General features: G+C 42.5%; 1 protein-coding gene across 1 annotated transcript in view; it reads left to right on the top strand.

Annotated features, from left to right (window-relative positions):
* The window catches only part of LOC122934963 (pantetheinase-like), a 64,110-nt gene that overhangs the window by 11,795 nt on the left and 38,130 nt on the right, over positions 1–14,185 (top strand). The window contains exon 3 of the mRNA XM_044290646.1: positions 10,409–10,601. Coding sequence (XP_044146581.1) covers positions 10,409–10,601 — 193 coding nt within the window. The remainder of the gene's footprint in view (positions 1–10,408; positions 10,602–14,185) is intronic.

Here is a 14,185-nt window from a genome sequence, read left to right as displayed (position 1 = left end):
AGGCATGGTTGTGTGTGATAATTGCCGTCACTTGGTGGCGGCTTTGGAGCTCGGCAAGCTCGCACACATCCTATGCCTAGCCCACGTCTTAAACTTAGTGGTTCAGCGGTTTCTCTAAACCTACCCCAATTTTCCAGAGCTACTGATGAAGGTGCGCTGCTTGTTTGCAAATTTCCACAAGTCATCATCCGCTTCAGCCAGTCTGTCAACGCTGCAGCAGCACTTTAACTTGCCAGCTCACCGGCTGTTGTGCGACATGAGCACGCGCTGGAACTCCACGCTCTACATTTTGGCCAGACTTTGTGAGCAGCAGAGGGCAGTAGTGGGATACCAGCTGCTACATGGTCGTCGCATTTCTAGTCAGCTTCCGCTGATCAGAAGTGAGGAGTGGGCATGGATCTCTGACCTCTGTGACGTTTTAAGAAACTTTGAGGAATCAACACAGATGGTGAGCAGCGATAACGCTATTATCAGCGTAACCATCCCACTTCTGTGTCTACTCAAATGGAAAGGTGGAAATGGGGAAAGAAGACATTACACAGGGTGATAGCCAGACCACCCTCTGTCCATCTTCTCAGCACGAATTGGATGATAAAGAGGGGGTGGAGGAAAAGGAGACTGTTGCCTCCGCTACAGAGGGTAGTACCCATGGAAGTTTAATTCTATCTTTTCAGAGTGGGTGGGCAGATGAGGAGGAAGAGGATGACTGACTTCATGTTAGGCTGCCTTTTCCGAAAGAGGCTCATTATGCACATTTTAGACAACACGGATTACTGGGTTCACCCTTATGGACCCCCACTACAAAGAAAACTTGTCATATCTCATTCCTTAGGTGGAGAGGACGAGCAAAACGGTGCAATACCAGAAGTTCCTTGTTAAAAAATTGCTCCCAAAATTTCCATCTGACAACGCTGGCGGCAGAGTCCGTACTTCCTTGGGCAACCGAGGAGGGGAGACAAGGGGAACACACAGCAGTTCCTACAGAGTCAGGGCAACACTCTCCAAGTCCTGGGACAGTTTCATGACACCCTGCCAGCACCCTCACCCTGATGCGCGGCCTATTGTCACAAGGAGGGAAACATTTTGGAGGACGGTGAAGGAGTACGTAGCAGACCGTGTCAGCGTCCTCAATGATCCCTGAGTGCCTTACAACTACTGGGTGTCCAAGCTGGACACGTGGCACGAAATGGCGCTCTATGCCTTGGAGGTGCTGGCCTGCCCTGCCGCCAACGTTTTGTCTGAGCGGATATTTAGTGCTGCTGGTGGCATTATAACAGATAAGCGTATCCGCCTGTCAACTGAAAATGCTGACAGATTGACTCTTATAAAAATGAACAAGGCCTGGATTGTCCCTGTCTTCTCGACTGCACCAGAGGGAAGTGAATGAACATAAAAGCACTTTAAATGTGTTGTTTATAAGGTACTGAATAATCTGTATTCCCATGCATCTCTTCCACCACAAAAAAGGGTGTATGGTTGAATCTTCCTTTTCTCGTCCTCCTCCTCCTCTTCCATCATATCAACATGCTTATTCGTCGCATGCCCCTTGCATATAATTTTTTACAGGGTCAGCTCACCCGCAGGCCCTCTCATATAATTTTTTACAGGGCCAGCTCACCCGCAAACCCTCTCATATAATTTTGTACAGGGTCACCTCACCTGCAGGCCCTCTTATTTAATTTTTTACAAGGTCAGCTCACCCGCAGGCCCTCTCATATAATTTTTTCAGGGTCAGCTCACCTGCATGCCCTCACCCATAATGTTTTAGATGGTCAGCTCAGCAGCAGACCCTCGCCCCTAATGTTTTTGAGGGTCACTAGCAGGCCATTAATCATACTTTTTCTGTAGAGGGTGTCTGCTGCGGACAGTTAAATTATCCACACCACATCTGCTGTGTAACGTGTGTGGATATAAAAAATAAAATCTTTGAGTGTCAGCTCACCAGCAGGCCCTCAGCGGAAATCTTTTTGAGGGGCAGCTCACCAGCAGGCCCTCAGCGGAAATCTTTTTGAGGGGCAGCTCACCAGCAGGCCCTCAGCGGAAATCTTTTTGAGGGGCAGCTCACCTGCAGGCCCTCGTATATCTGTGAGATACAGTGTATCTTTGCCGTAGACGCTGCAATGTCATTACCTGTGGTACCTCTCCTGTATAACGTTTCCTCATCCTAAATACCTATGACATTCCCTGTCATTTTTTAGTACTCATTCCAATGACAGGGCCTCTTAAGAGTACTGTATTGTTATTTATAGTCACTACCTCCCTGAGTCGGGAGTGGGTAATTTGCGTGCCACCGCCTGCTTCTTGGAAGTCGTAGCCATTACTCAGGCTCCCTCTCCAGAGGCGAACACTGATTCCTCATTACCCATGGTCACCATGGTAGGCGCATAAAAGAACATCGAAAGTTGATAGGGCAGACATCTAAATGGATCGTCGACATCACGGGGACATGCGATCACCCAGAAGTTATCTAGAGTCAACAAAGTTGCAGCAGGCCCTTGCACATAATGTTTGAGAGGGTCAGCTCACCAGCAGGTCCTCACCTACAATCTTTTACAGGGTCAGCTTACCAGCAGGCCTTCACCTACAAGTCCAGTCTCACTATCCAAGAGTCTGGTCAACACAATCTTCACCACCGGGGGTCACTTAACTACTTAGCACAGAGGAGTATCGTTGATTATCGGAATGAACCACACAAATCGTCTTGATCCACCTGCTCACAACGGCCATGTACCCACAGAATCGAGAAAGAGGTATCAATCTGTCAATCCTTTCTATGTCCGGGCCGGGTTAGGTTTCCCGTGCGTAGTAAAATTAAGCCGCAGGCTCCACTCCTGGTGGTGCCCTTCTATCAATTAGTTTAAGCTTCAGCTTTGCAATCATACTTTCCCCGGAACCCAAAAAGTTTGTTTTCCCAGAAAATGCTTGGCGGGTAATGGGAATAACGCCATCGGATCGCCTATGTGATCGTCTTTGAACCTCCGACTTTCATTGTTGATTAATGAAAACATTTGTGGCAACAAATGCTTTGGCTGTGGTTCGTCTTGCGCCGGTCCAAGAATTTCACCTCTAGGAGTATAATACGGATGCCACCGGCCGTCCTTCTTAATCATGGCCCCAGTTCCGAAAATCAACAAATTTTTGGGTTGAACTTGCACTTTATATACAAGTAAATATACAGGAAAGAATGTTTCCTAACAATTTTTACTCTACAATTGATTTTATCTTTGGATTTGTGCTTATTATAGTCAGTCTGTAAAAGTGGCGTACTACTAGGACAACCTCGCTCCCAGCAGCGACATGGGAGTCCAAGATGCATGCAGACATCCTCCCCATGCTGTTCCTGAACAGTTTTGGTGGTGTTTCCATCAATTGCAGATTTTTTCATATGAACCAGGCACCCTCCCCTCTTCAGAGCAGGGGGTGGCTGGTTTAATGCTCGGGTCCTCCCATTGACTTCCATTAGTATCCCGATGTGTTCGACCAGAGCACCCGAGCACTAAGGTGCTCGATCATTACTAATCTTCACTAACTTTGCGACTCTTCCGGGCTCCAAGCTATCTTGAAGCTTTGTTTTCTCATTGTCTGTAGCTACTGGAGGCCTATTCATGCCAGGCAGGTTTCCCCCAGAAGTATCTTGGTCGATGAGCAGCCAATACCACACTTGCAGTAATCTTGACATGATTCGTCTCCAGGTGGAGAGAAATTGTTTTCTTTGCATGCTTACTCCATGGCAACACCACATCGTTAAATAAACAGAGGACTGACCGATTCTTTCCTGTCTTAAGCAACATGTAATGTTTTAGTAAATTCATTAAATATTTAATATGAAATTGAACCAAAACTTGATTAAAATTATAAGAAAGTATACTTAAATTCGCCAAAACTGACTAAATAACTCAAGTATGAAAGTATGAGCCTTAGAGGTTCATGTTGGTGTCAAGAAGAAGCACACTCCTTTTACACCCTCGTCAGCTGACTTAGATGACTACAGAATCTGTTCTAGTAAACGCTTATGCAAGTATAGCCCCCCCCCCCGACAGAGTGGAGAGGGTGTCAGCAGTAAGTTTGTGTTGACATCACTGATTAATTTGCCCTTCCTCTGATCCGTCAGAACAATACCCACAAAAAACTGATCCTGTCTGGGGAACATATGCCTTCACTCGGTCAGCGTTTGCTCAGTAATCCATGAGTATTGATAATGCCCAAAAATGTTGATTTAAAACAGAGATGACACGTGAAGGTAATATTTGCATGGCTTCTGTGTTTTGTACCCACTCCTGCTTTTGGCTACCAAATCATAAGCCAATTCTGATGCGACCATACAGGCCTTACAGATGCTACACAGACAGGATCCATTATGCGTCTAATTTTTCCTTCCTTCTGACCAATCAGAAGAAAGGTCAAATAAATGGTGATTTCAAGAAGGCTAAACAAGCACAATAGCGACCCTGTCATAGAGTCGGGAGGGTGGTAACAGCATGAAAAGTCCACAGAGTGGCCCTATGACATAGTTGTGAGGTGGAAGCAGCAAGAGGAGACCACCAAATGGCACAATGACGGGGTCTGGAAGTGGCGGCAGCATCAGAAGGCCACAGAGTGGCAAGGTGACAGTGTGGAGATGGCAGCAACAGCAGCAGCATGACACCACAGAGTGGCAAGGTGACATAGTGTGGAGATGGCAGCATCAGGAGGCCACAAAGTGGCACGGTGACAGTGTGGAGATGACAGCAGCAGCATAATACCACAGAGTGGCAAGGTGACATAGTGTGGAGATCATACACACAACAGACTAGATGGGTCCTACAGTAGGTGGTCACGCTATTTAAATATATAACGCAAGTTTCAGAGGTCAAGGAGACCAAAGCGTGACTTGGATCACCTACTGGCTATCTTTTATTTTTATTTATTAAAACATATACCTTTATTGATTCTATTTTAAAAAAGAAAGAATATCACTCTAATTTTTTTAAAAGGGTAAAATTCCTCAGAGTGAGCAGTGAGACTGTAAATTCCACTGTGTATTTCTCTTCTCAATACACATCACATAGTAGGATAGCACCTGATATACTTTCTCAGGGCTCGCCCTACTGATCAATATCTCTGCAGCAAATTTGTATTTAGTTGCCTATAGTCTCTGCATTTAAAGCAGAGACTATAGGCAACTAATACCACAGAGTGGCAAGGTGACATAGTGTGGAGATGGCAGCAGCAGCATGATACCACAGAGTGGCAAGGTGACATAGTTTGGACATGGCAGCATCGGGAGGCCACAAAGTGGCACAGTGACATAGTGTGGAGATGGCAGCAGCAGCATGATACCACAGAGTGGCAAGGTGACATAGTTTGGACATGGCAGCATCGGGAGGCCACAAAGTGGCACGGTGACATAGTGTGGAGATGAATGATCTAATCTGATGCATCAGGCATTGGTGGGTGGAAATCCTGGCTGATCCACGCCTGATTCATCTTGGACACGTCATCCATGCGCTTGGGGCGCCCTGACGTCATTCTGGAGCGCCCCGGGAGCCGCACGGACGGTAAGTATACTGCTCCCCCGCTCCCCACTACTACTATGGCAACCAGGACTTTAATAGCGTCCTGGCTGCCATAGTAACACTGAACGCATTTTGAAGATGGATCCTTCTTCGAATGCTTTCAGTTCACATGCGTTTTTCCGGATCCGGCGTGTAATTCCGGCAAATGGAGTACACGACGGATCCGGACAACGCAAGTGTGAAAGAGGCCTAAAGGATTTGAAATTGGCAACTAAACGATTTCAGCATAAATATCAGCAAAAGTGATCTGTGTATATATTTATCGTATTGGACTAAAATAGGCCACTAAACGATAAATAACAGAAAAAGTGAACTGCAATTATTTTTCTCTAGAAATATGACAAACGCTTTTAGCGCAAATAACACCAAATGTGAACTGCGTCTATTTTTCTAGTATTGTAGTCAAATATGACAAGAAACACTTTTAGTGCAAATAACACCAAAAAGAACTGTGTCTATTTTTCTTGTATTCTAGTGAAATACGACAAGAAATGTTTTTAGCACAAGTAACAGCAAATATGAACTTAGTCTATTTTTCTTTTTTTCCTCTAGAAATATGGAAATAAACGCTTTTAGCGCAAATAACACCAAATGTAAACTGCGTCTATTTTTTTCATATTGTAGTGAAATAGGACAAGAAACGCTTTTAGTGCAAATAACACCAAATATGAACTTTTTTCTTTTTTTCTCTAGAAATATGGCAATAAACGCTTTTAGCGCAAATAACAACAAAAGTGACCTGCGTAAATATTTCTCGTATTGTATTAAAATAGGCCACTAAATGATATCAGCGCAGTTAACAGCAAAAGTGACCTGCGCATATATTTATCTTTTCCCACAGATAAAAGCCACTAAAGGCTTTTCAACATAGCACTTGCACCCCAATAACTAATTGCTGGAATGACAGAGCTATATTATGAGACTATCTGGATCCCCAAGTAATGTTTCCCTGCACTTGTAAATCGCTTTTTTTTCACAATGAGGATTTTCCTATGACTCTCCCTAGCATCTGCACGTCTCTCCCTGCCTATGAAATTATTCCTCTCACTATCCTTTCCCTGCACTAGTAAATTGCTTCTTTCCTTTTTTTTTTAGTTTTTCTTTCACTCTCCCTAGTGCTTGCATACACGTCTGTCCCTGAACAAAGTATGATGGTGAATGGCAGACTCTAAGATGGCCGCCGTATTTATAGGGCTGTGACATCACCGGGTTGGCTGGCTGCTGATTGGCTGCCTGCATTGCATTATGGGTCATCCCACCTTTCCAGAGTTCCTTCCCCCATGTCCTCGCACGTGTAGCCACCATTGTAGCCGGCTAGCTGCCATTTTAGGGGAAATTGTGATTCGTTACCACGAAGCGTGAGGAAATTTGCATTAGTTCAGAATCAAATTTTTCCTGAAGTCCAGAGATGCTACATGTGGCCTGGGGTCGTCTTTTTGAAAAATGGCTTCTGGGACACTTTGAAGAAATGACTGTACCACTGGTTCCATAAAAAAAATTTAACCTGCATGGTTTGTGTAGGTTTGTGTCTGGCTACCATACATCATGGCACCCCACAGAATAATTCTGTGAGTAGGACCGGTGGGATGTTCTATTTTGAAGGCCCCATCATGGTGTTGCCCACATGGTTTCTAGACCAATCTCCATCTATCATTGCATCCAAGACAAAAGCGGGAATATCATAAGAATGGAATGTGACGTAGAATGGATCACTAAGCTTCAGTCTTCTTATCAGACAATCCATCCCTGCAGATGTTCGCTTCTGTACACTTTCTGCTGTCATTAGTTTGTCCTTGGTCTCCCAACCACCAGGACACACAATGTTGAACAGTGCTGACATCTCTAACTAGCCGCCTTGTGATCAACTGGAATAATAAACAAAGGTCTCTCAGTTCAAGGATTCTGTCCCTCAGTTTGAGACAAGTGAAGATAACTGGCATGTTGATGACAATCATCCCAGACAACTTGATCTGATTTTTGAAGTTTAATGTTAAAAAATTGCTTTTATTCTGGCTTTTATGCCTCTCCCATGTGCCAAAGATTGGAGCTAACTACCTGAAAATTTGATCTGCAGAGCTTAGTGACACCTGCTACTTCTTTGATTTGCATAACTTTACGCTTTGTCTTTCTTGGTGCTGCAATTATGTTGAGGAGTGTATTTTGTTAATCATATATTATGTAACACATAATATAGAAAAATAAACATCATATTAATATCAAAGATTCTTATTAGAAGAAAACCCCTTCATCCTAGACAAAAATACACACCCACATACACATGGATCTGCAACTGCATTTAGAAATATTGGCTGCATCCCAAGTAAGTTCTAACATCCAAAAATATACAGATAGAGTCCAAGTGTATCTTGTTCGTAGAAAATGCTCTAAATCACAGCTCCAAATATCCAAGAGTAGAGTAGAAAGATATTAGCCTTGATTTATCAAACTGGTTTGTCTTTATTTTGGAGTAAATTACGACTTTTCTGTTGTTTTTCGTGTAAGAATCCACTCACACGTCCACATGTGTTTTGCGGATCCGCAAAATAAGTACACCGGCAATGTGCGTTCCGCACTCTCATAGAAAATGCCTTTTCTTGTCCGCAATTGCGGACAAGAATAGGACGTGTTCTATTTTTTTGCGGAACAGAGTGTGGATCTGGAAGTGCGGATCCGCAAATGTGGATGCGGACAGCACATTTCGGCCCCATTGAAAATGAATGGGTCCGCACCTGTTCCGCAAAATTGTTGTAGTTTTATTCCAGCCGCCTCTCAGCATGTTGGCTCCGGAACTCTCGGCATGTTGGCTCCGGGGGCTCATGTGCACTAGCGGCAGCACGGATCCGACAGGCAGTTCACCCGCCGGAACAGCCTGCCGGAGTGCCTTGCCGCTAGTAAGAAAGCTAACTAATATGTAGCTAAACATTTTGCCAAAAAAAGTGATCACACACCATCAGGCATTTTAATGGTGTTTTGGGGCTTAGTGGCAGTTTATCATAACACACATGCTGTTGTGGCATTTTTCTTTATGAGGTTTTCAGTATTAAAATCAATGTATTAAAATGGCAGAAAATGCAGTGTGTAAATACTGGACAACAGACTGCAAAATGCATTAAACATGCCTTCTTACAGTCAGGTCCATAAATATTGGGACATCGACACAATTCAAAAATTTTTGGCTCTATACACCACCACAATGGATTTGAAATAAAACAAACGAGATGTGCTTTAACTGCAGACTGTCAGCTTTAATTTGAGGGTATTTACATCCAAATCAGGTGAATGGTGTAGGAATTACAACAGTTTGCATATGTGCCTCCCACTTGTTAAGGGATCAAAAGTAATGGGACAGAATAATGATCATAAATCAAACTTTCACTTTTTAATACTTGGTTGCAAATCCTTTGCAGTCAATTACAGCCTCAAGTCTGGAACGCATAGACATCACCAGACACTGGGTTTCATCCCTGGTGATGCTCTGCCAGTCCTCTACTGCAACTGTCTTCAGTTCCTGCTTGTTCATTTTCCCTTCAGTTTTGTCTTCAGCAAGTGAAATGCATGCTCATTCGGATTCAGGTCAGGTAATTGACTTAGCCATTGCATAACATTCCACTTCTTTCCCTTAAAAAAACTATTTGGTTGCTTTTGCAGTATGCTTTGGGTCATTGTCCATCTGCACTGTGAAGCGCCATCCAATGAGTTCTGAAGCATTTGGCTGAATATGAGCAGATAATATTGCCCAAAACATTTGAGAATTCATCCTGTTGCTTTTGTCAGCAGTTACATCATATCATACAAGAGAATCGGTTCCATTGGCCGCCATACATGCCCATGCCATGACACTACCACCACCATACTTCACTGATGAGGTGGTATGCTTATGATCATGAGCAGTTCATTTCCTTCTCCATACTCTACTTTTCCCATCACTCTGGTACAAGTTGATATTGTTCTCATCTGTCCATAGGATGTTGTTCCAGAACTGTGAAGGCTTTTTTAGATGTCATTTGGCAAACTCTAATCTGGCCTTCCTGTTTTTGAGGCTCACCAATGGTTTACATCTTGTGGTGAACCCTCTGTATTCACTCTGGTGAAGTCTTCTCTTGATTGTTGACTTTGACACACATACACCTACCTTCTGGAGAGTGTTTTTGATCTGGCCAACTGTTGTGAAGGGTGTTTTCTTCACCAGGGAAAGAATTATTCGGTCATCCACCACAGTTGTTTTCCGTGGTCTTCCGGGTCTTTTGGTGTTGGTGAGCTCACCTGTGCGTTCCTTCTTTTTATGAATGTTCCAAACAGTTGTTTTGGCCATGCCTAATGTTTTTGCTATCTCTCTGATGGGTTTGTTTTGTTTTTTTCCAGCCTAATGATGGTTTGCTTCACTGATAGTGACAGCTCTTTGGATCTCATCTTGAGAGTTGACAGCAACAGATTCCAAATGCAAATATCACACTTGAAATAAACTCTGGACCTTTTATCTGCTCATTGTAATTGGAATAATGAGGGAATAACACACAACTGGCAATGGAATAGCTTAGAAGCCAATTGTCGCATTACTTTTGGTCCCTTAACAAGTGGGAGGCACATATGCAAACTGTTGTAATTCCTACACCGTTCACCTGATTTGTATGTAAATAACCTCAAATTAAAACTGACAGTCTGCAGTTAAAGCACATCTTGTTCGTTTCATTTTAAATCCATTGTGGTGGTGTACAGAGCCAAACATGTTAGAATTGTGTCGATGTCCCAATATTTATGGACCCGGCTGTATATTTTTTATTTTACCTTCAAGACAGATGATGATAATGTATGTCATTTTAACACCATCCCTCCTGTTCTGTAAATGCATTTAGGTTTGGCCAAGCACCAGTACAGGAAAGACTAAGCTGCATTGCAAAAAATAATTCCATTTATTTTGCGGCAAACTTTGGGGACAAAAAATGTTGTAGTGCTAGTGACTCTCGCTGTCCTCAGGATGGATATTATTTCTATGATACTACTGTTGTGTATGATCCTGACGGAAAACTTGTAGCACGTTATCACAAGGTAAGTTGCATATATTTTTGTAAAATGGCAATTATGGGAAAAACCACAAAAGCACAGTAGGAGGCTCTGTTAATACAATATATGAAATCTAGAATAAAAAATCAAAAATCAAATGCATTCTATTCTGCAAAGACCGGGAGTAAAATCATCCATTTATTAGTTCTGCTTAACTAGTCTATCAAAGAAGGAAATGTTTGATAATTTTTACTATCTCAAGCATGTCCAATTTTATAATGTGCAAGGATACGCATATTTTCATGCCATATGCCAGGAAACAAAAGGATGCTGTAGCATATACATTTATTGCAGTGCCAAAGAGCATATCATAGGTCTTTGTTAGACCCAGGGCTATCCCATGAAAAATCCAGCCTGCCAATTGTAATGCCAGGGGTAACAGTGAGGAAAAGAGGAGTCCCTTTCTTGTGTTTATGCTTCAGTGTGAGCGGTTAAATTGCAGCATCAATGGGGTTAAAGTGCAGAGTCACACTTAGGTTCCTTAAGCCCAAACCCCATATATCATCCATAAAGTCTAATAGGTTTTGATCCAAAGGAATAGACCCTAGTGGCGAGTGACTGACTCTAAACACAGCTCCAAATGGCTTTCTTTCTCCTGGATGGACCTTTTGGGGACCACTATGGTATCAGAGCCGGGTCCCAGGAATGTGTCATCAGAAAATTACCTATTGTTTAAATCAGGTTTTTAGGTAAAACATATATTTTTTTAGAATTGTTTTTTTTTTTTTTTTTTTTTTTTACATTTTCCATGTCCCTATCTATATTAAAAAACAAACAAAACTAAAGTCATGTACTTTTTACACTGGCCAATGCAGTATACGTAAATACATCCTTACTCAATGGACTGGAGGAAAGTTCCTTGATGTCTATTGGAGAGATTTAGGCATGCTCTGTGACCTGAGGTCAAGAGGGAGTAGATAAGCTGTGATATCACTTATTGTGAATTGGGAATCCTGTGTTATCTATTCAGATGTGATATCTATCATTGTAATACTGCCTGTGTTGAAAATGGAATAGCTATTGCAGAATAGGGAGACTAAACATATCAAGTCTGGTCAATGCAAAAACTGCACAATTTTAAGTTAAAAAAATAAATAAAGATAATGATATGAAAAATGAAAACAATGATCACCAAACATGCTAATTTAAAAATGTGATTTAAACAATAGGTGCTTATTTGAGCAAGGATTCACAAAATTCACAACAGGCATTTGATCCATTAATCACTCAATAAATTTCCTGGTTCAATTAGAATTGGTATTTAAACAGTCCTCCTCATCATGCTGTTCACATTTTGTTATCATAAGACCAAGACGACACACCTAACAATTGACTATCAGTTCCTTGCCATAGTGAGGCTTCAAGCAGGATGTTCTCGGAAGTGGCCACTGAGCTTAGAGTGTCACAGAGTGTCATCAGCAGGTTGCAACAGAGATACAGGACTGGAAGAGTCACAGGCATAGAAGTGGACGTCCTTTGGCCACATCCCACACTGATGACCGCTTCATTGTGAACAATGCCCTGCAGAACCGGATGATGAATGCCACACTACTCAGGCACATTTAAAGGAGGAGAGAGGCACGCAAGTGTCATGTCAGACCATTCAAAACCGTTTACATCAGTGTGGTCAGCGTGCAAGATGACCTGCAAGGGTACCTGACCACACCACCAGGCACAGGCGTCATTGTCTTGCATGGGCCAGTGAGCATCTATGCTGGACCAGGGACCAGTGTGCCTCATTGCTGTTGATACACAGTGAGCAGAAATAATGGCCACCAACGAAGTTGGAGACGTCAAGGAGAGCGCCATGCATCAGCCACTGTGGTCACCAGATGAGCCTTTGGTGGTGGTGTTACAGTGTGGGCAGGTGTTTCTAGTCAATACAGAACTGCCCTACACTTTGTGAATGGTGCAGTGACAAGCCCATACTATTTGAATAAATAATTCAGTCATTGTACCTTTACACGAACAACACTGGCCTTATTTCATCTTCATGGACGACAATGTGTCAGCTCATAGAGGTTGCTTCATTAGGGAATGGCTGCTGGAGACTGAGGTACTTCAAATCAGAGTGGCCTGCACTTTCTCCAGACCTGAACCTCATTGAAAAGCTATGGGATCAGCTGAGTCGCTGTGTAGAGGCTTGTAACTCTATGTCCCAGAACATCAATGACCCGAGGGCCGCCCTTCAAGAAGAGTGGGATGCCATGCCTCAGCAGACAATAAGTCGACTTGTGAACATCATGAGACGTCGTTGTCAAGCTGTAATTGATGCTCAGGGCCACACGACAAGTTATTGAGACATTGACATGTTGTGCGGGGTATACTCACCACTGTTAACTTTTGTTTCAATCCTTGGTTTGAGATGAGGAAATCACCATAGCATGTTTCCACTTAAATGCCTTACTTTCCTGAAGTAATATCACTGTAGCGTGAACGATTTATGTTTCCATAAATTTCACCCGAAAGCCAAATTTTTTGTGAGTAGTGTATATGGCCCAGAGTTTAAATTGGTAAAGATTGTAATAATAAAGATATGGCACTCAATATCTGGAGGACTGCTCAAAACTAATTTCTTTATTAATACTACTGTTGCAATTCTCAATGTTAAGAAATTAAAATGTCATACAAGATACGTAAATTGTACAGAAATTAAATAGCAAAAAAAACATCACAAATGACGATAAGGTAAAAATTATTTGAGGTATAGGTATGCAAGTCAGACAGCGTATAGGTGCTTTCTTAATTTTTGATTGGTTCACCACAGAAAGATTAATTATCGATAATTTATCACTACATAAGCTGGTTATCGATAATTCTCTGAAGTTTTCGATTAAATAGTCACCAAATCTTCGGTTAATAAAATCGTCGATTCTTGGTACTATAATGCACTTATAGACTTTTCGATTTAATTATGAGCTCTTAATTCGAATACTTGAAAGAGTCACATTAATTCTTATGTAACAGTTCATAGGTTTATCGAGTTGTAGAAATTCGGGAGTTATTAGCTCTGGGTGGCGTCCCACCTATTGTTGAGCTATCTTATTCCCTTACCTCCAACCTCTGAATGCGGCTTGTTCGTTTATTCGCCGTTCCTTCAGCGTCCCACGTGCTCGACTTCTCATTAGCTTCGATTAAATTGAAAGTGGAACTGTATCACTCCAGGAAGTTTTCGAGCATAAATTCTTGTATAGGACGAGTCAGTCACTTAAGAGGTAGTCAATAAGGAGGTAAAATTGTAGATGTCCTTGCGTACGCCAGAATGGTGGTAGTGTGGGGTCCCGATTCCTCCCAGACGCGTTTCGAAGTCCCAAAGGGTACTGACTTCTTCCTCAGTGGTAACCTGGCTCCCACTAAACCACCTTTTTATATCTTCCTTCTTAATTGGTTCCAGATGTCCCAAAATCCAGTCCTGGACCAAGATCCAGGTCCCACAACATCAAAGATCTGGCCTGGGCTATAGCGGTGTGGTATAATTGATAATAAAATGAAATTAGTCAAAAATATAGCACCTCTGTTTGTTCCATAGATGTACTACATCAAGATCTTACTATTTTTTTAAAAACGCA

This window comes from Bufo gargarizans, chromosome 4 (assembly GCF_014858855.1).
Source record: "Bufo gargarizans isolate SCDJY-AF-19 chromosome 4, ASM1485885v1, whole genome shotgun sequence".
Taxonomy (NCBI): domain Eukaryota; kingdom Metazoa; phylum Chordata; class Amphibia; order Anura; family Bufonidae; genus Bufo; species Bufo gargarizans.
Note: the sequence above shows the minus strand (reverse complement) of the source record. Positions and strands in the feature narration are given on the sequence as shown.